Source organism: Convolutriloba macropyga, chromosome 6 (assembly GCF_964194025.1).
Source record: "Convolutriloba macropyga chromosome 6, txConMacr16.3, whole genome shotgun sequence".
NCBI lineage: Eukaryota > Metazoa > Xenacoelomorpha > Acoela > Convolutidae > Convolutriloba > Convolutriloba macropyga.
In genome coordinates, this window is record NC_134473.1 from 65,535,097 (window position 1) to 65,558,118 (window position 23,022).

The following is a 23,022-nucleotide window of genomic DNA, read 5'->3' on the forward strand; positions in this document are numbered from 1 at the left end:
TGGGTAGGTGTGTGTGCATGTGTAAAGGTATCTAAAGATTAATTCCATATAATTCATTGCTCTTTTGATTGTAAATACTGCTGCTTCTTATTGATTGTTTTTCTTTGACATGATAGCCTAATATTCTAAAAGCTGTGTACACTAGTTTCACTCCATTTATATAAAAGTAAACTTAAAGTGTTTGAAAGCACACAAAATCTTGGATGAACTTACCGTAAAATTAATCAGCTTGGTGATTGATTTATTATCTCATTAAAATTTAGGAGATAAACTGATAGATTGAGATCATCTTTTTCAAAAATTTAATTTTATTTTTTTTTTGTGTCATGCAAAATTATGATCACGTTGTTATTTATTTTGGGTTTTTTTGAAAATTATTCAATGATTACCACTTGATCTGATGCAATTATCGTCTAATTTTAGCACACTTAAAATGGCCAAGAGAAAATTGCCTTTTATTCATGCCTTTTTTGATATTATTCGGAACTGTTTTCCATGTCTTACTTCTTACTTCCTTAGAAAAATATAAGTTAAGCTTTATTACCTTTATTACCGTGTACTAGGTTTACGAGTTTATAATTTCTGACCAGATTGTTCAATTTAAGTTAATCCAATTTTGAGAAAAATTCGAAAAGGAGTTTGGGATCTTTTCCGTTTGCACCCCCCCCCCCCCTTTCTCGTACGTGCATCTTCTTTGCACCCCAGTTGCATGTGCCATATTTTCACACAATGATATTCTATGTAATGGCACGTGCTCTGTACCGAGAGGTGCATACGTACTGGAGGGGGGGGGGGGGGGTGAACAAACTGGAAAGATCCGGATTTAGCCTCGGGGTGATTATATTTATGTCCTCAAACCATCTATGCTATTCTTGGAGAGGAAATGTCACATTTTTTTTCTTTTTCTGAAATCCGTTCACGCGTTTTGTTTTTTTCAACCAATCTTATTCAAGGCTTTACACATAATCAGCACATGACCTAAATAGACAACAAAGATTTAGCAGAGTCATTTAAATTTCTGTCATTATCCTTTGAAACAAAACGAGAACCCAAGAACAAAAAGAAGCACTTAAAGTACTAAAATCGGGTCTTTCCCTATAAACTCTTTTCTCGCGTTATTTATTATCTCTTCCCTTTTTTCTTGCTTCTTAAGTTGCATTCCTGACTTCCATTTTCCTGACTTTTCCATAAAAGAAGCAGAGAGAGGGTTTTTCCCCGATTTCTACCCCATTTGCTTCCCGTTGTTTGTTTGTTTACCTTTTCCACCAGCGGTAGAAAGTGTATAGATTATATATACCGCTGTTGGCCCACACGGTGCCAAGTAAATCGATCGGCTGCCGCTTAGAGCGACGTTTAGTTGATTCTGGGATAGGATTATTAGTCAACTCGACTTTAAACTTTACCAGCAGTCAGTTTCCAAGGCAGTTATTACCAAGCTTGTCGCTCTGTTAGTTAAAATAAACAGAAATCAGTTTTGTTACCTAGCTGTTTTGTTATTTTCTTTTTCAAGTACAGTGAAAAATTTATAGCTTTCCCTAAAAGGTCTAAACAATGTTCAAAGTATTGAATGGAAAGTTGTCTCTTTCCCATTAGATTTTATGAGTTGAGTAACAATCTATAAACCCCCAAAAAATATATAATATAACTATATCATCATAATTAGGGCTATATATTCTTAATGTTATATAATTAGAAACTGACGCGAGAAAAATTCGTACCATTAAAAAATGTATAACAATTATAATTTTCAGAATTTTGTATTCTCAAAAAACGAACGCTGATGACGTGCTTGGGTTTGGTTTTGCTACTCTAATCACAATGGAAATATCTCAATGTAGACAGTGAAAATTTTTTGATGGTTTTTATACTAAAATTTAAGAGAAAGAACCTTGGGTAACTAAGCTCAAGATTTTCCAGTCATTTGATAAGATTTCATTTCAAGAGTTGGCAGGTATCGCCGAGACGTGGTTAAAACTTGTCGGTTCTTGGCCTCTGACATAATTTGTCACGACTCAAAAGTTGATTGAAGATATGACTAAATATAGAATGACATGATCATCCAGGTTGAGGTCCAAGAGGCAATCAAGTATTTCCATACCGAAGATCAACGCACGATGGGGGCGTCGTGCGTTCACAATTACATAGTCTGGAAACATCAAAAAACGCACGAAAGTCTCAGAAGTTTGGAAATTTCTAGTATAGTCCCTATATTCAAACGCATTGTTTTTCTAAAACAAATTCTAGATAATACAAAAAAAAGGATTTTTGATTGAAATACATTTTGTTACAACATGCTCAACCATTTTTAGAAATTTTCAAACACTATAACATTCTTAACCAACTTAGGCTGGTTTTTCTGTAAAATAAATAGACAAAGAGGTTTTTTTCTCACATATGTTTATTGTATAAAAGCAACAACAAAGTTCCTGTGTTTTTATGTGCAGGTTTTAAAGGAACAAGTTCACAAATTCTTGCGGCGCAATTGCTTTGTTCCATTAAATTTTGTCGTCACAATTGTCAGCTAAAAAAATAAATTGAAATGCCATTGTTAGATTTTACAAATTTTTGTAAGAATAATTTTCGAATCATTCCAACGATAACCTCTTATTTTTATAAATTAGGACCGTTCATGTCAAAATTAACTTTTTAAAAACGTAATTGGAATTTTTTAAGTTTGTTTTTTTTTCAGACACCTTGACTCATCGCAACATTGTAACATTGTGAGACAATGGTCAGAAAGTAATTCGCTGCACAACAATGTCCCAAGAAAAAGAATTTGAAATTTTAAAATGAAAGATTAGAAGCCTCATATCTTAATTTTCTTTCTATATTTTATTTTTGATGTATAAACAAAACTGTTTTTTTTTAATTTCAATAAATTTAAAATTAAAGAGAAAAAGAATCATGGTTAATTGATGATTGCATTGATTTTTATATATTTTTATTGAACCAAAGTTTAACTATAAGAAACTAATTTTAGGATGGCTTTTTTCAGATTGTGTGATCCAAAAAGCATGTGCGACAGAAATATCATCACTGCTCATTTTTTACCATATGCAGATTACCTATTTCTAATCGATGTAACACTTATATGGACTTTTTCTTTTTATAACAAAACAAGGAGGCTCCTTAATTTGCGTTCGTATATGATGTTCTGACCCGCACTCAACTACATTTTTGACATAACTGTCAAACAAATGAACAGATAATCAGAATTAGATCTTTGAGCTTACAAAAACCCTTACACAAACTACTAAATGAATTACAAAATGCCATTCCTCATAACAGCACTCGAGATCTGACACACTTAAAATAACTACGGGAGAAGAAAATAAACAACAAAACATGCAAAAACAAAAAAAAATATATTTACTGCAAAAACTCAACATCCAATTTTAAAAGCACCTAGTAACAACGTTAAAATACAATCAGAAAAAACATTAACTACGCAAATATACTTTCTCGTTAATACAAAGCAGATGGAACTTTATATTAATGAGACTAGGCAACAAGTTGACAAAAGAAGCAATAATGAGGCGAAATTAAAAAAAATCAACCAAATATTTACAATTGTCTTAAAAACCATTAGCTTTATGCTAAACATGATGTTTATGATAAATTATCAACTTGATAAATTAAATAAAAAAGTCATTACAAAATCAATAGAATCTGCCTTTGGTTGAACTAAGCGACAGAAAAGAACTAAAAATGAGGATAAATTGAAAAATTAGAAACGATTTGCGAAAACACAAATTATTCAAGCCATTAAATATTTCGCTGTTATCTGAATGTTTTGTTTTTTAATTCAAATGTTCATTAAACTTTTTCAGTTAAAACTATACTGAAAGGTTAACTATTTTCATTCGGGCCTGATTTGAAAATCAGTTGGATATGTTATCAAGCGAATATGCCTAAGTATCAACGTCAAATTACAATCAGACAAAACCCTCACTACACAAAATTGGTTTTTCCTAACTCCGCTGCAGATAGTATTTTTCCTTAATAAGACTAGGTAACAAGTCGACAAACAGAAGAAATAAAAAGGCGATATTCAAAATTCAATTAACATTTTTCAAACCAAATAATTTCAAAAGTCTAAAAAATCATTGAGTTTTAACGAAATAATTCTTGATAATTTTACTAAAAAGTCATAATAAAACCAGTAGGACCTGACTTTGGTTAGACTAAGCCATCGGAATGGGATAAGGAAGCAGAAAAACTCAAAAAAAAACGAACAGCAGTTAACAAACATTGCGAAAACACAAATTATTGGTGCCATTAAAATAATTACCTAATCTCTGAAAATTATGTACTTCTATTCCAATTTCTAATCATACCAATTCGGCTAAAATTATACTGAATGAATAAATAAGTTCAATTGGGCCATATTTGAAAATCATTTGGATCTGTTATTACGCGATTGTGCTAATGGAAGAGAAGAAGAAGCACAAATACACAGCTCACATAAATTTTATGAAAACGCATATTGTCCAACAAACAAAACATCAATTACATCATAATATCGGTAATCAAGTTCATTTTTAAAAAGAAGTAAATGTATGGGACCTCTCAATGATGACAAAAAGTTAAATGTTGACGAAAAGAACCACAAAAACTGAAAAAAAATGAAAAATACTGAAAAAGCTTAAAAATGTATAATATCATAAACTTCAAAACTATTCGCTATAAAGTAGCTGCTTCGGGTAAAATAATTCATTCGATCCTTAATTACAAGCTTATGAGACTGGTCAACACTTTACGACTACCTAAAGAATAAAAAACAGGCAAAAACAGCAAATCGAAAAAAAAGAAGAGAGTGAAAAACGTCGGAGCCATTGAAAAATGAAATACTCACAAAAAATTTTTCCATATTCAAAAAATTTTTTAACAATAATCGAAATAATTTTTGAACCAATTTGACTTCAAAAAGGAACAAATTTGAACAATTAAAAAAAATCACGAATTTTTTTAGAAAACCCGTAGTATCAAAACCATTAAATTCAATAGCTTTCAACGGAAATCAACAAATGATAATTGATATTACGTTAAGCTTCGATGACAAGGCAAAAATTTGGGCCATTGTAATTCATCAACATATTTCATCTAACTCTGAAGGTGGCAACAAATACAAGCAAAAACCAAAATATCTAGGAAAGTTTGAGAAGACATTGTCGGAGCCATTAAAACCATACATTTTCTCTGTAAACTTTATCTATGATCTTTTGAAAGTCTCCTCTCTGCCAATGGGATCTAGCAACAAAAAGATAATGTCTAAGATGTCAAAAGAAATCAAAGTTATAAAAAAGTCACAAAAATTTTTAAAAATTATGAAAATTCGTGGCATCGAAGTCATTAAAACAGCAGTTGGAACATAAATGCGCGAACCAGATTAATTTTTATTGCAGTAGAAAAGAAAATGGGTCCTGTCAATAGAGAGTTTGACTTTCAGTTCACAGAAACAAGTTTAAGATCAGTTAATGTTCGAAAGATTTTGTTTTCGAAAAATTGATTTAAAAGCTTTAACAGCCCTTAGCTGTCCGCTTAAATTACTACATAGGTTCGCCTACAACCTATTAGAAAACCTAATGCCCTTTTAATCACTGTCTATGTCATACGGCTAAAAATTTCATTGAAATCTTTAAAAAAATATCAAAACTTCGATTAAAATTACAAAAACTCGGAGCCATAAAAAATGTGTTATTCCTCAAAAACTAATTATTTGTTCAATGGGCATCATTTGACCGTAAATCAGATCGGTCAGGAACAGAACTTGCACTTGAAAAGCGACTAATCCCTAAGTGACTTAAAAAAATTTCAAAAAAAATTCGAATAGTTATTCAAAATATCAGCTCTCAAATAGAAATCGAATTTTTTATATAGTCAACTTCTCTGTGAGACAAAAACTACCCTTTTGGCCTTTTGTGTGTTAAAAACACACGATTGTTTCATTTGTACCATAAAACGTAGTTTTGAATTGATGTTTTTATAGAAAAAAAGCATAAATTGTACAAAAAAGTGAACAAATCATGCAAACATCACGTGTACACACAAAACTTTAAACCTCGATAACTCCTTGAAGAACACGAAATTCAAAAAAATCTTTTTAATGCCGTACTCTACGCTGTACGAGCTTTTTAATGATACCACTCACATTTCACTACGATGAATATATCGATCGGCCAAAATTGTCTGAACAAAAAAACCCATATGAGTATATAGTTCCTCCCCCCACAAGTGGGGGGAGGAACAATTAGACAAATTTAAGATTTTATTATTTGTAAAATTTATAGATAAAGTTGCTTTAATTTTGATGAAATTTATTTATAATTGCGAAAGAACATAATTTTCACGAAAATTATTTCACTGAGTTAAGACAACGGGTTACGCAATAATTTAGGTGTAAATTTAACGATTTTCTAATGATACCATTCTTTGTTCAAACAACTATTGCTCAACATAACATCCATAACGGCGTACATCCTTTAAATCCTTTTTTATTTTATTTTTTATTGGGGGGAGGAGGAGAGGGGGGTTGATCCAACAACAAAAGATGTGATACCAAACCCGTCATTGAGCGGAAACAGTGATTGATAAAATTTCCTGTCAATTTAAAGGGAAGCTTTTATTTGGTAGGGGAAATTAAAACAGGATCTCCTCCGAATGTGTACAAATCGAATAAGGAAATGGTATAATTTGTCTTTTCATTCATTTTCACATTTCAATTAAGGCTCTCTGTTTTATAGTGCGAGTCAAATTCACAACGGGGTTGATCTCAGTGCAGTATTGCAGCGCTGAATCATTGAATTCAATTCTGTTTTTTAGTCTGTGCAGTACTGTATTGTACGCTGCATCATAGTTTTCAATTCTCTTTTTAGTCTGTTCAGTACTGTGCTGTGTACTACATACTTAAAGCACAGAATTTAAGTTTCAACGTCAGAATAAAATATTGGGTGTATTTTGGGTATTTGTCACATTGGGTATTTTGGCATTGAGTATTTTGTCCTGACACCGTTTCTATCATAGCGTTAAAAAATTGATTTCTGCTATGTTGGCACGTGCTCTGTAGCCGGGGGGGGGGGTAATGTAATTTTAAACTTAACCTCATTTTGTAGTAGCCCTCTTTGAGCATGATGCACTAGATCAAGTTGACTGGTTGGGTTAAATTTGTTCATCAAAGTCACGTTATTACTTTTAACAGTGAACGCGTCTGCCAAACCCGCCCCTGAATTATTTTGCCCGGCTCTAATGATACCATTGGTGCCAATTTAATGAAGCGTGACTATGAAATGAAGTCTAAACAAAAGCTGGCTCGATCAAGCAATTATTTTGATTGCATGATCTGATTTGAAGAACGGAATTTGCGTGCGTGAACAATTAAAAAGAAAAGCCTGTTGTTCAGCTATCAATTAGAAGGACAAAAACCAGGCAGAAAATGATATGGAAAAATTTGAAGTGGTTTGCAAAAGCGGGTATAGGGTTGTGGGGTGGGTTAGGTTGGGTTGCAGGGCGCGGGTGGGTGAAGGGGAGGGGTGGGCGGGAGATTGCGTGGGATATGGGTATATTAATAGGGAGAAGTAGTAAGGGAGGGTAGATAGATAGATAGTAGGGAAAAAGGGAGGGTAGGGGGTAATGGAGGAAATGTGGCGAGGCGGGCGCCTCTGGGGGGCAGGAAGTAGGAAGTTGGGTTAGGAAAAGTGACTCCACATAATTTATTTAATTTCAAAGTCAAGACTCCGTGAAAGTATATTTTGATTAGAGGCATTTGGACTGCGTGACAAAACAGACTTTATTTACGACTAACCTGTCTTTTAAACTCTCATTAGTTATCTCCAAATTATAATAACTAGCTTATAATAACAGAGACAAAAGGTCTTAACTAGCTAAAGTCCCCTCCTTTCATTTAAGTCGAGATAAATCCTCTTTTAATTATACCTCTCTTAAAATACCAATCACTTTGTAATAACTTAATTTGTGCTATCTAAGCTCTGATTTTACCTTGTTGTACGTTCCACCTTGCTCAGAACTAATCACAACATTTGTTTATTTTTATTCCTCTTTCCCTGTTTAGATTCTACCTGACAACCCAGCTAAGACCAACAGTACGAAACCCAAACACAAACACATAAACATACTTACATGCGTGCGCAGTACACTAGTCCTACATAAAACAACAGGCACCCGCCGAGCCAGTTATCGTCCGCAAAATTACCCAATAATACCCAATTAAACCCTCAAAGCTGAAATCTTAATACCTTGTTGAAAATATTTTTGAACTTGAAACGGTTATGAGACAAAATTACTACCGAAAATGAGAAAAATAAAATTTTACGACTATTCAAATTACCCAAAAGTTATGATAAATTGGTTAATTATTACCAGAAAACCTTCGTTATCCTTTCATAGTTTTAGTAAATTAACCTGTTTATTAGCATTAATTTTATTAAATTTAATTTCACAATGTGCTGCATGTCCAACGGAATGTGTTTGTTACGATTACGCGAAAAGAGTTGATTGCGCGAAACGTCAATTAACAGAAATTCCCAAAAATTTACCAAATTCTGTCGAATATCTCGACCTATCTTACAATGATTTAAGCGAAATTCATGCTGCTGACTTTCTGGCGAACCGCAATTTGAAACAAGTTAATTTGGATCATAACGAAATAGTTATAATTGGTCATTCATCATTTAAACTGCAGAAAAACCTCGAATTGCTTTCAATCGCGTCAAACGAATTACAAACCCTGGACAACTCGATTTTTCCCGATGGGTACTTACTAAAATCGCTGGACTTATCCAACAACCTGCTGACCCACATTGAAGCCGATTTTTTCTCGGGTTTACGATCTTTAGAAACTTTAAATTTGGCTAATAATTCAATATCTTGTATCGAAGAAGAGGCTTTTTCGACACTTTATAGTTTGAAAAAACTTTACCTGAGTGGGAACAAACTTGTGAATTTTTACGAGAGCAATTTGAAATCGCTGAATGATTTGACAGAGATTTCGCTGGACGGGAATGCGTTTTTATGCGAGTGCAATTTGAACTGGTTTCCAAACTGGAGGTTGAGTCACCCCAGTGTCCAGTTTGACAATTTCAAGTGTGCGGCTCCCCCGAGTGTGTCGGGAAAAGCCCTCCTCTTGCTGCGATCTGATGAACTGCTCTGCTTTGACATGCAAGGTTAGAATTACCCAAAATGAATGTTTCGGGCCTTTCCTATTATAGCTCATCTCGAAATTATAGCCCATAGCCCCCTCTTCATTAAGGTATGTTAACCCTGATTGGGGTTGGGGGTGGGGGGGGGGGGGGGGTTAACGTTATATGAGCACTAAGCTTGTGGATAAGAACCGAAGTTTTATTGTAAAATATTATAAGAACTGCATGGGCATTACCAGCTAGAGAAGACCCCATAAATTTGTTCACTTCAAGCAAATCAACTTCGTATATTAATACGTGCCGTTTATCCCATTTACTCCAATTAGAGAGAGTCCCGCTGCAAAATTTGGATATTATGGTGCCTCCTCTAGGGGGCAATGGGGTGAAGCGCCCGCGAATTTTACCAGTTATTACAGTAAATTTTCTCTTGAAAAAATTTTGTTCCACGAATTTACGGTGAAAAGTTTTTTTTTCTCAACACATTTTTTGTGACAGCGGCCGTATAAAAAATTGTCATCATTTCCTTTTGTACCCCCCATACGTTCTGCACCCCAATTACAAAGCGCATTTCATTACATATTACATCATTATGTAAAAATATGGCACGTGCGTCCGGGGGTGCCAATAATATGCACTCACTGAGTTGGGGGGGGGGGGGGGGGCACAAACAGAAAATATCCAAAAATTATTTTCAGGTCTGATATCTTTTCAAAATACGAGAATGTTATTTCAAATGAATTCACACAATCACATTCAAATTCACACAATCGCACACAATCGCTACTTTTGTTTTACGAGGTTTTTTAAAAACCAATTTCCATTTTTTCTGAGATAAGGTACGTTTTTCGATTCTTATACCCGGGTCGAAGTGTCTTTGTTTTTTCAATTTTTGACTATCATAGGTGACCCAGATTGTCAGTCATAGAAAGATCTATGTAGACATACAAGGTCATAATTTTTTTTTCATTACTGATCATAGATTCACAAAAGGAAGTTCACTTTTATGATATCTTGATTATCGTACTAGGATCATATATGATGCCCAGGTAAGCTCATAAAAATGACTTCTCTCCTATAGAGAAAAGGCTCAAATGTGTGTGGCATCAAACATGATTTTTTAAATGATTATTATGAAACGAAAACAAGGAATGTGCAAAAAATGAGAACAAAACAGCTTTAAATGAAAGAAAAAGTGCTGAAAATCATAAATGAAAAGTGTTGAAATTCTACCGGATTATTCTGCATTTCAGTGTTTCAAGAAAGAAGTTTGTCTTGACTGATAGTTAGTACTTGCTGGCATCTTCAAAAAAAAACTTAATGAGCGATCACGTAGGTTGGGTTTTTTGATACATTCATATTAATATAAATTCATTCTAACATAAATATTAATATGAATATGTTCATATTAATATAGATATATATTCAAATAAATTCATATTATGCTGAGCAGCAATTTAGCAAAGCTACTAAATGTTAAACATGTTTAGGTAATTTTCGAATAAATTTACTAAGATCTCGTCACCACCCATTGTATTTTTTTAAAAATGACAAATGTAAACCACGAAAACCCAATCGAAATAAAGGTAGCTTGATAGAATTTGTCCAAAAAAAACAATTTAAACTAAAAAAATTTTTGGATCTTTTCCGTTTGTGCTCCCCCAAAACGTTATGCTTCCCCATTTTACAGAGCACGTTTCATTACATTGTAAATAATTTTGTAAAAAAAAGCACGTGCGTCTGGGGGGAGTGCAAATAATATGCACCCACTAATCTGGGGGCCACAAACAGAAAAGATCCAATTTTTTAAACTCGAGAAGTAAAATTTTAAAAAATGAAATAGTTACCTCTAAAAAATGAGGAAGACAGATGGCTTTAACTTTACGGTTGGTATTTAAAACGAATTTTTTTAATTAGATATTATGTGAGGTGGCAAACATAAAAAGTGGCCGTTAAATTACTGTCCTTTAAGCACGCGAGACCTCGAATTGATCGTACAAACTACATTAAAAGAGGTAGAAATTGCATGCATTTTTTCTTCATTACGTCGCAAAATTTACTTTTTGCCTGAGTAATTTTTTTCGTCATTATTTTTCTGTTTTCCGCAATTCTCTTAATGAGAATCAAATTAGGAAAAAATGAAAGCAAACCTAATTTTTTATGCTTGCATAGAAGGCCCTTGCATTACTTCGGATTAAGTAGACAAAGACACAAATGTTTAGTAGAAAAACTTTGCAAACTGATAACATGGATATTGAAAAATGTTGGTTTCCAAATAAGATTTTAGGTAAATTTGATAAAGAATTCTATTAAAATCTTTTCTGGACTAGATGAAGCTGCTGTAACTGTTGTCCGTAAAAGTCCAAAAGTAAAAGTTCTGCGGAAAAGTGTGTTTTTTGTGACATTGTGTCCATTTTTGGGACAGCAAAGTTTTTCCAAGATATGATATGCCGTAGTTTTTCTGTAATTCAACAATTTTTTCCCATTTTTAAGGCAATAAGCTATTTCTATCTTTCATAAAATTTGGATAATTTTTTAAACTGGTTATTTAGTGCAATTGAAAGTTATTTAATTCTATCTTGATAACTGACCAATACATGGTTTTCTTGTAATGTTTTGGGGATCATAAGAAACCTCGTAAATTGATGCTCTAATCCTTTTATAAAATCTTCTTCCAGAGGCCATTGGTTGCACTGAATATTATTAGTCTGTTAGTATATTATTAGTATATAATGTTTAGAAGTATTTAGCCAGCTGTTTCAAAGTAAATATTTGAATCAAAGTGTCCGGATAAAACCGTCCCAGAGAATAATCCCCGACCAAAAGGTATCAGAAATTGAACTAGCTTCAGTCAAAACCTACTTTTGCAAATTAGTCCAATGAACTTTTAAGAGTTTTAACCAAAATTAATTTTTTTAAAACTGTTTACTCCACAGATTTGGTTTGACCCGAAAATTCTTGTTCATATGTATTTTTAATTTAAATAACTAGCAGATCTAGACGTTTCCTGCATCAAATTTAATTTTTTTAGAATGTTTTATTGTTTTAATTTTTTTAGAAAATCCAAGAACAAATTTTCTCAGCCATTTTTCAATTGTTTAAACAAGAAAGGCTACTTAAATTTTATAATTTATTCAATTTTCCAGAAAAAACCCTATCTTATCAGAGTCTCAGATTAATTTTAATTTCAAAAATTTTGCGAACTTATATTATTAACAATTTTTTTAAAAAAATCTAGGTAATTGCCCCAAAACTTTTAGAAACATGTAAATTTTTGCAAGGACTGGTCTGATTTCTGTTATAAAGTTTTTAAGAATAACTCTCAGTCCCAAGCCTATACAGACAACTCATCCGTTCGAGAATTTGATGGTGGAATTGTATAAACCAAAAGTACTCATTGGAAAAGTGTGTTGCAGAAACTCAACAGTGGGCAAATGTAAAAGTGGATAACTCAATTCGAACAAGCTTTTTAACTTTGATGAAAATGAGTTGTACGAAGAAACAATGTTCAGTGCTCTTATAAACTTCAAAAACTGAAAATTATTTTAGGCATTAAAAAATTTATAATATATTTGCCAGGGAATACTTCTACAGATGACTTTTCTAAAAATTAAAGTTCGAATTTTGTCTCCTCGAGAGTAAACGAAAACCTGAACTAGCATATTCAAATTGTTTTGAAAAATATAAATGTAATAAATTTTCAAAAATGTCCCCAAGGTGTTAAGCCATTTCAATTACCCGGGTCGAGGTTTGGTGGTGAATTTTTGTAAGAAATGCGGTGAAATGCGGTGAAAAAAAAAATTTTCACCGCGTATTTCTTACATCTTTTTGCGGTGAATGCGGTGAATCGCGGTGAATTATTTTTTTTCACCGCGTTCTCGGTGGCGGTGAATTATTCTTTTTCACCGCTTAATGCGATGAATTATTTTTTTTCACCGCATCTAGTGGCGAAAAAAATAATTCACCGCTTGAGAGAAAGCGGTGAATTATTTTTTTTCACCGCAAGATGCGGTGAAAAAAAATAATTCATCGCATTAAGAGGTGAAAAAAATAATTAACCGCCACCGAGAACGCGGAAAAATAATTCACCGCGATTCAGCGCATTCACCGCAAAAAGATGAAACAAATACGCGGTGAAAATTATTTTTTTTCACCGCATTTCTTACAAAAATTCACCGTGTCTTCTATGAATTCACCCTGCTGAACTTTTCTTACCTGAATCAGCGCTTCAGCTGATATTTTTGTCAAACCAGGCATCATCAGACAGCTCACTGCAGACAATCTCCATCAGCAGCAATTTTTCACTGTTCAGCAACTTTTACTCATTTTTTAAAATTATTCAAGAGTTTCAAACAATGCTCCATCATATAGAAAAAATGGTTTAAAAATAAATTTTTTTGATATTTTCACTACTTTTGTTTGCTTTCAAATCTTTCCAGTTTCACTTGCATGCAACTGATTTTTTTGAAAAATTGCAAAAATATTTTGAAAGTAAATTACAGCAAGAGTTCAAAAACCTAGGTTGGGGGGTCGATAATTTGCTCCATCATATAGAAAAAATGGTTTAAAAATAAAATTTTTTGATATTTTCACTACTTTTGTTTGCTTTCAAATCTTTCCAGTTTCACTTGCATGCAACTGATTTTTTGAAAAATTGTAAAAAATTTTTGAAAGTAGGTTGCAGCAAGAGTTCAAAAACCTAGGTTGGGGGGTCAATAATTTGCTCCATCATATAGAAAAAAATGGTTTAAAAATAAAAATTTTTGATTTTCTCACTACTTTTGTCTGCTTTCACTTTCCGGTTTCATCTGCATCCAACTGATTTTATTGAAAACAATATGGATACTTCAGCCCACAACAAAACCTCACATAATTCAACGCTTTTTAGCGTTGACACCTAGGCCTGGGGTCGAATAGCGGTGAATTATTTTTTTTCACCGCATTCACCGCATTTCTTACATTAATTTGCCATAATAGTCTATGCGGTGGATTTTCGTAAGAAATGCGGTGAATTTGGTGGTGAATTTTTGTAAGAAATGCGATGAAAAGCGGTGAATTATTTTTTTCACCGCATTCACCGCAATACCGCATTTCTTACGAAAATTCACCGCATTCACCGCATTTCTTACGAAAATTCACCCTAAAACCTCGACCCGGGTAAACTCTTTCGAAAGTGTAATTGTAACAACGTCTCTTTTCAATCAGGGACTGGTAATTTACAGACAAAAACTGAGAAAAATTGAAAAAGAAAAAAGGGGAGATCTGTAATAAACAAAATAATTTATTTATTTAGGACAACCGCTCATATTTTAACCGCTCATATTCTGATAACGTTCCCATGTTAAGATTCAGTCAATATCATAATTGATTTAGAAATTTTTCAGAGTAACTTTGAATTTCAGCACTGATTCAGAAAGATTTTAGAATAGTTTTTTTGAATAGAGTCTGAATCTTTCTCAGTCAGAGAAAAGTTCATAATCAATGTACTCTAAATCTCTCTGAATCAGCAGCTGCATCTTTTGTTTCAGTATTTGCCGACCTCTGTCCCAGAGTCACAATCTGCCCTGAAAAATGCAAGTGTGCCGATGGCATTGTCTTGTGTCAGGAGCGAGGGTTGCAAACCATCCCTAAAAACCTACCCCATTCAGCGAAAGAAATAAAACTGATGAAGAACATGATCAAACATGTTCCAGGAGGGGCATTCAAGCACATTAAAAACCTCAATCGAATCGACCTCAGCTCAAATTCAATTTCGACAATCGATGAAAACGCTTTTGAGGGTTTGTTTGAACTCACTCAAATATGTCTATACAGCAACTCGATTCAAGACTTGCCCCCAAAATTGTTCAAGGGATTGAAAAAGTTGCAAATTTTGCTGCTCAATTCAAACTTGATAAGCTGTTTGCCCGAGGAGATTTTTGCGGATTTAGAGGAGCTGTCGCTACTGTCCTTGTACCGCAATAACATTCAATCATTTACTAATGGAACCATCCGTCTGAAAGAAACTGGGCATGTTCATCTGGGCGAAAACCCATTAATTTGCGATTGCAACTTGCAGTGGATCAAAGCCAACCAATCAGCGGGCAGCAAAAGTTTGATCGAAGTTGACAGTTCAGACGCGACTTGTGATTGGCCGCAACGTATGCGGAATCGGAAGATTCAAAGCGTTGCTGAAAACGAGTTCCGATGCGAGGGAGGGGAGGCGGCACGAACTCAGAATGCGGGCGAATGTTTTGTGGACCTGAAGTGCCCGCGAAAGTGCAATTGTTCCGACGGAACCCGAGTTGATTGTTCGAATGGGGGTTTCAGAAGTATACCGATTGATATTCCGAGATACACGACTGAACTTATTTTGAACAAAAATCTGATCGACAGAATCGAAGCCGATGGGCGATTCCTGAACATGGTCAATTTGAGAAAAATTTCATTGGAGGAGAATATAATAGAAGATATTGAAGATGGAGCTTTCTTTGGGGCTTCAGAATTGGAGGAAATTGATTTGAACAACAATAATTTGAAAGAGTTAAGGCGAGGCATGTTTAAAGATTTGCCAAATTTGAAACAGGTTCATCTTCGCTATAACAGAGTGAAATGTTTGAAAAACGACACGTTCCAAGACAACAAAAATCTGGAATTGCTGTCGCTTTACAGTAACGAGATCAGAACCATCGAAGATAACCCTTTTGATAATTTACCCTGGATGAAAACCCTAAATATATACTCAAACCCATTGGTATGTAACTGCCATATGGAATGGTTTAATAAATGGCAGAATCTGCGACCTGGTCGGACTGTAACTGCTGGGAACCCAACATGTGTTGAGCCCAAACATCTGCGTAATTTGCCCATTTTTGACTTGACAGAGCTGGACTTTGAGTGCGAGACGAACAAGGAAAATAGTTGCGTTAGCAGCTTGAAATGTCCGAAACAATGCACCTGCGTCAAAACGTCGGTCCGATGTCATGAAGCACAGCTGACGGAGATTCCCGAAGACATACCGAGGGAAGTGACAGAGCTCATTTTGAGCAAAAACTCAATTCGAAAGATAAACTTAGAAGCGCTCAAAGGTTTGAAAGAATTGAAAGTTCTGGACATGTCAGGCAACATGATTTCGACAATTCCCGACAACACTTTTCAGACTTTGATCAAGCTTGAGACTTTGAATTTGGTTGACAACTACATCAAATGTATCGGCGCCAAAGCTTTTCACGGACTGGTATCGTTGAAATATTTGTCGTTGACAGAAAACATGATTTCACAGATTCCCGAAAGCTCGTTCCAGGATTTGACGTCACTCACACATTTGTACTTGGGTGAAAATGCGCTGTATTGTGACTGTGATTTGAAGTGGCTGGCACGTCTGGTTCAGGAGAAGGGTCTGGATGGGGGTGTGGCCAAGTGTGAACTGCCCAAAAGTATGGCAGCCCAGGCTTTGCTCTACAGTGATGCTGCAACTTACAGGTGAAATTTAAAAGAAGTATAACAACACAACTCTAGTGTTAACTAACTCCAAATACTGCTAAAGATTTAGAGCTTAGAGGACTGATACCTACTATCTCCAGAACCCGGCCAGACATGATGATATACCACGTGAAAGTTTTAGTTGAAAAATACCTAAAGTCACAAAAAAAGAAATACTGCTCGGGTCTAGGAAATAAACCCCAACTGAAAAAATTCACCTAATTTTAGACAGGAAATAAACGCCCCAAGGAAATAAACCCCCATTTTAATATTGAATTTTGGTCGTTATAACTTGTTCGGTTGTGATAGATTCATATCAAGTCCCAGGGGCCGTTACATCATGGTCATGGCCCTCGAGACATGGTCAAACGCGCTAAATAGATCTTTAATAGTCAATTAGGGGGTTTGTTTCCGTGGGTGTTTATTTTCTATCTAAATTTAAGTGGGTTTTCTTTCGGTGGTTTTTTTTTCGAAACCGATGGTGCTCATGAAGCGAACAGTGATATTCGGGGATAGCGATAAAGGCGCAGCTGAACAAGACGGCCTCGGCTTAATGTTTTTCCACAGCGATGACAGAGAAACAATTGATATATTTTTTGTTCACAGATGTGAGGGCAGTGCTTCAGTTCCGCGTGAAGTGTTGGCCAAGTGCAATCCGTGTCTGTTCAAGCCCTGCCACAACGGAGGCACCTGTGGCATTGATGACGAGATCGAGTTCAAGTGTCACTGTCCACGACAGTATGGAGGTCAGAGATCTTTATACAACTTTCATAACTCACAATTCTAGGACAACTCTAGGCTTCAGTTTTCTTACTCCGGGACGTCTAAGAATCCCCCGCATCAGCTAAATTTTTGTAAACTTATTCAGAGCAGTCATGTATGACATTTAGTTATAAGTGCTACCATGACTTCTTAGAATTGGTCAGATGTAGCTTATGAATTAGGACGAACAATGTACTAACCACCTGTTTGCATGGATCCTTCCCATTATAGCCCCCCCCCCCCAGCCACAAGCGTGTGATCATATAACGTATAGCCCCAACCACCACCCTCCAGATTGTGGTCATATAACGTATAGCCTAGCCCCCCCACCCATCAGATTGTGGTCATATAACGTAGAGCCCCTCCCTCCCCCCCCCCCACACACACACACACACACACACACACACACACAATCATGGTCAACGTGCTATAATGTTGGGTTTTTATAATGGGGAAGACGCCACTTCCGGATAAAATGAGCAGTTTCTGTATTGGGTTTGTGTTTTAGAGTTTCTTATTGAAGACATTTTTAATAGAGTTATAGGGTAAGTAATTACCGAACCTACCTGAACCTACCGGATTTCGCAGCTTTTCAACTTACATTTCGCTCGAATTTATTTCACTAAATTTATCAATAACATGAAGCTACAAAATTTTAACAGATTTTGCATTCTCAAATTATTGCTAGAATGTACTTTTTATGACAGGCCGATATTGTGAAAATGCGTTGAGCGAGTGCTTCGACGAACCCTGCAAGAACGGAGGTCAATGTCACCCGGGTAACACCACGAAGTTTTGGTGCGAATGTCCTAACGGGTACTCGGGCATTCATTGCGAGCTGAACATTGACGACTGCCGAAATCACAAGTGTCAAAATAACGCCACTTGTGTCGATGGTGTCAACTCGTTCACGTGTCATTGTCCAATTGGTTACGAGGGCGAATTTTGTGAAAACGACATTGATTTATGTGACTTTAGCCACAACCCTTGTAGCAATGGGGCTAAGTGTTCGGATCTAGGCCAGGACTACCGTTGCGATTGCCCGTTGGGGTTCTCGGGTAAAAACTGCGAAACGAACATTGACGAGTGTGCTGATAATCTATGCGAAAATGGCGCCATATGTGTGGATGAGATCGGAAATTACACCTGTGCCTGTCGGCAGGGTTATGATGGGCGATTTTGCGAAGTCGCCCCAATGGAGTACATGGTTACCAGTTTATGCTTCAATCACGACTGCAAAAATGGAGCTTTGTGTTACGAGAAAACAACCGACATAAAAGAGTTCAAATGCTTGTGTGCGCCAGGGTTCTCGGGCGAGAAATGCGACCAGTTGTCCTCGATATCTCTCAACAGACCCGATTCCTTTATGCAAACGGATGATTTTGTCATGGACACGAGTATGAACATTACCTTTAAGATAACGCCGACAACCAAAACTGGAGTTTTATTGTACCATAACCCCGATCATCGGCAACGACATTTATTGATCCAACTTAACGAGGGGAAAGTTCGAGTGAGCTACTATCTTGGAACAACGCAAGGAATCGGAATCGAAACCGACATGCATTCGATAAAAACCAACGCTCTTAACGTCATCGAGGTCCGAGTCGTGAAACTGAATGTTGAGATTTTCATCGACGATAAGAAGAAAAAGGTGGGCAATATCTCAACCCTTTCGGAGACCGACCTCGAATTCTTGCAAGATGACCAACCAACTTATATTGGAGGTCTACCTCAAACCCTACGCGACAGTGCTGCAAAAATGTACCACATTGTACCCGACACGGCGAACAGTTTCTCGGGTTGCATTCATTCGCTGATTGTCAACAATCGTGAGGTCAATTTCGGAGTTTCTGTGAATAAAGTTGACGTATTTCCGGGCTGTGAGTTGAACTTGGATCTGGACTCGATGGTCGCGGACCAGGCGGAACAGAAACGGGAGGGTAAGAAAATGTGGCACGACCCCAATACGTGCAATTACCACATGTGTCAAAATGGGAGTGTTTGTGAAAAAACGGGACCCGTGAAGTACAGGTGTAAGTGCCCTGTTAACCTTGGGGGGCCTATGTGTTCGGAAGAAATTGAATGCAATGTTGTGAAAGATAAGCATTTTTACGTGGATGGGTGTCGGAGCACAAAAAGCATTCGATATACTGAATGCCCGAAGCATTGTGGGGGCAACACCTGTTGCGAAATTGTGAAAGAGAAACTGATATCGTCCCGATTTCAATGCAATCACAACAACACAAAAACGGACCAGCTTGAAATTCCAGTTGTACGAAAATGTGAATGTGGACCTTGTTATTAAGAGCGCTTATTAAAGAAAAGAGAACTGTTTCTTAACCCCATCCCCCCACGCCCCAACCCTCGTCCCCATCAGCACCCCACCTACCCACCACGTGAACAAAAAAATTTTGTTTTTATTAACACATGTGAACAAATTGAAACTTGTTTTGGGCCTTTCCCATTATAGCCCCCCAACCTAGTGGTCAGATAACCTACAGCCCCCCCCCCATCATGGTAAATACACCATAATGTGGACTATAAATTCATGAGGGGCTATAATGGGAAAGACTTGTTTTGGCGTTGATAACAGTTTGTATAGTCTAATAAGAATTGGGAATCTACCCCGGAGTGGGCGGGGGGGGGGGTTGAGAGATGAAACAGTTTGATGAAAAGGTCTATTATTTAATTTTATTATTCATATGTAGATCAGAGGAACAATTATTTTTGAAATACTCAGATTTCAGCAATCAACTCGACAGTAAATGAAGTTTTAAGTAAAAAGCAGTTTATAGTTTTGAAAGCTTGATCGCAGTTAATAGTTTCTGTTTGTTGTAAAAACAATGTTTGCATGTTTAATTCATCTAGCCCCATTTTTTTAACAATCTTTTTTTTCTGAGCAGAGCTGAAGAAAAATGAAATCGATTTAACGGATGTCGCATTTACAGTGAGCTTGAAGTTACTTGCAATTCGGTTTGCGCACCACAAGCCCGATGGGCGAAACTGCGGACCAATTATAAACTCACGGTCTGAAAGTTTCGACAACCAGTGTTCAATTGCGTGCTTCATCCAGCATTAATGTCGAGGAGTGGACGATAAATAATCCTGATCAAAGTTTAACAGCAGTTTGTCATTGTGTTCATGATTTAAGGAAACTCAACGCCTTGAAATGAGCACACACAATTGCTGTGAAATCAAACATACATAGACCATAAAGGTTTTCAAAGAAAAATTATGGATTCTATAAGGTTGCATCAATAAAGCTATCTTTTTTGTCTATAAAATATATATTTCTTGTTTTTGCGTTGATAACAGTTTGTATAGTCTAATAAGAATTGGGAATCTACCCCGGAGTGGGCGGGGGGGGGGGTTGAGAGATGAAACAGTTTGATGAAAAGGTCTATTATTTAATTTTATTATTCATATGTAGATCAGAGGAACAATTATTTTTGAAATACTCAGATTTCAGCAATTAACTCGACAGTAAATGAAGTTTTAAGTAAAAAGCAGTTTATAGTTTTGAAAGCTTGATCGCAGTTAATAGTTTCTGTTTGTTGTAAAAACAATGTTTGCATGTTTAATTCATCTAGCCCCATTTTTTTAACAATCTTTTTTTTCTGAGCAGAGCTGAAGAAAAATGAAATCGATTTAACGGATGTCGCATTTACAGTGAGCTTGAAGTTACTTGCAATTCGGTTTGCGCACCACAAGCCCGATGGGCGAAACTGCGGACCAATTATAAACTCACGGTCTGAAAGTTTCGACAACCAGTGTTCAATTGCGTGCTTCATCCAGCATTAATGTCGAGGAGTGGACGATAAATAATCCTGATCAAAGTTTAACAGCAGTTTGTCATTGTGTTCATGATTTAAGGAAACTCAACGCCTTGAAATGAGCACACACAATTGCTGTGAAATCAAACATACATAGACCATAAAAGTTTTCAAAGAAAAATAATGGATTCTATAAGGTTGCATCAATAAAGCTATCTTTTTTGTCTATAAAATATATATTTCTTTGAAACAGAACAACGAAGGTTGTACCCGGATTTTCGTGTCATAGTATTTCAGCGCTGATGAAGACAATATCAATTACAAGCATCATTATATAATCAGTTTAAAGTCTAAATTTAGACAACCCAGAGGCCAAACAGAGTGCCCTATGTCTGGCCACTAATTTTGGCCATCAGCCCTTCGACTGCGATATATCTGACAAGTGGTTTCTGCAGCGTAACCCAGAATTCAGAATCTACATAGTTATTACAGACTACACAAAATTTCGAATTCGGAAATTTCAAAATGGCTGCCCCCCCCCCCCCCCCATAGCCATGTAACCATGTCAAACAACCATATGGTAATAGTTGTGTTCGCATTTGTAATTGCTACTACTATCAATACTAATACTATTTATAGAGGTGCTGGAAGTGGAGGTGGAGGTAGAGCACGGGGGCGAAAGAGGCGGAGGTGTAAGTTGGGGTGGAGTTGGAGGTCGATGTGGGTTTCAGAATTAGTTGTGGTGTCTGGATACTACGCTTAATTGTTTTCATAAACTGTGCATATCATAAATTGACTAAACGTTGTATTCAATTTGTGTTCAATCGAGTTATATTATGTGTTCATCGTGACAATGACATCAAAAATTAGCGTAGATTTTTTTCTGTGGAGGAATCTTTGATCAAGTGTAACGAGCCAACAATGCTCGTCCTCACGCATCTTGAAACGTCCTTAGTCCATATTTCAAGTGTTGAAATCGCCGCTGTGCAAACCGCTGCTGGACGTCTTTTTCTCTGGAGTGCGACCTCCAATCTGTCGTTGTGATCAATCACATGTAGCATGTTCGGGAAAAGGGAAAAGTGATCTGCAGCGACAGCAATTAGAATGTACATGATTTAATAGATGTTCATGATTTGGGGAATTCAAATTAAATGAAAATTCATTATTTGCATCGCATCAATCTCCTTTGTTAAGGCGCGCACTTGCAGCGCATAAGACGCGTACATGAAACAGAAACCCGACATATTTGCATATTTATATATTTATTTATACAGAATAAACAGGCTATATTACGCCATGAACAGAATAATTGACAGAAAAATTTCAGGATGAAAAAGTCCTGGTTCAGTATTAACTTTGGTGGTGTGGTAACTTCCGGGCAACATCGATGCAAAAGTTTTTATCAAAGGAATTTGTTCCGTTGACAAAATTGAGCTCAAAAACCTGATGATTTGATATTAGCCCTTGGTTAGAATACACTGGAGGGACATAAAAGCTGGTGTCATAAGCCATTCCTTGTTGCTAATCAAATGAAATGAACTATTTTTCAACAAAATATTTTTCAAGTCTATTTCTTTATTTTTATTGGGGTGAGAATAGACAGTGATGGTTCTTCACACGAAAACTGTTTTCAAGATAAAAAAGTTCTCATTGTCTGCTGAAAAAAGTGAACTTTTGGTAAATAATCGACTCATCTGATCAAAACGAGCTCATAGTTGATCATTTAGAAGTCCTCAAATGTAACAAAGATGAAGGAAATTTGCAAGTTGAGGTTCAATCTTGAAGCTCCAGCACGGACTAAATTTGATGGAAATATTCATGATTAGTTAATAAGCAGAAAATCAAAGTGCAAATAAGTGTATAATTTTAAG

General features: G+C 35.9%; 1 protein-coding gene across 5 annotated transcripts in view; it reads left to right on the plus strand.

Annotated features, from left to right (window-relative positions):
- The window catches only part of LOC142341874 (slit homolog 1 protein-like), a 53,564-nt gene extending 33,772 nt beyond the window's left edge, over positions 1-19,792 (plus strand). For 3 of the 5 annotated variants that reach the window (XM_075393173.1, XM_075393176.1, XM_075393174.1), the window contains exons 2-5: positions 8,069-9,179; positions 14,681-16,613; positions 17,220-17,359; positions 18,083-19,792. In XM_075393173.1, coding sequence (XP_075249288.1) covers positions 8,309-9,179; positions 14,681-16,613; positions 17,220-17,359; positions 18,083-19,683 — 4,545 coding nt within the window. In that variant the 5' untranslated portion in view covers positions 8,069-8,308 and the 3' untranslated portion in view covers positions 19,684-19,792. The other 2 variants (XM_075393175.1, XM_075393177.1) reach the window with 2 other exon arrangements.
- The last annotated feature ends 3,230 nt before the right edge of the window (positions 19,793-23,022 follow it).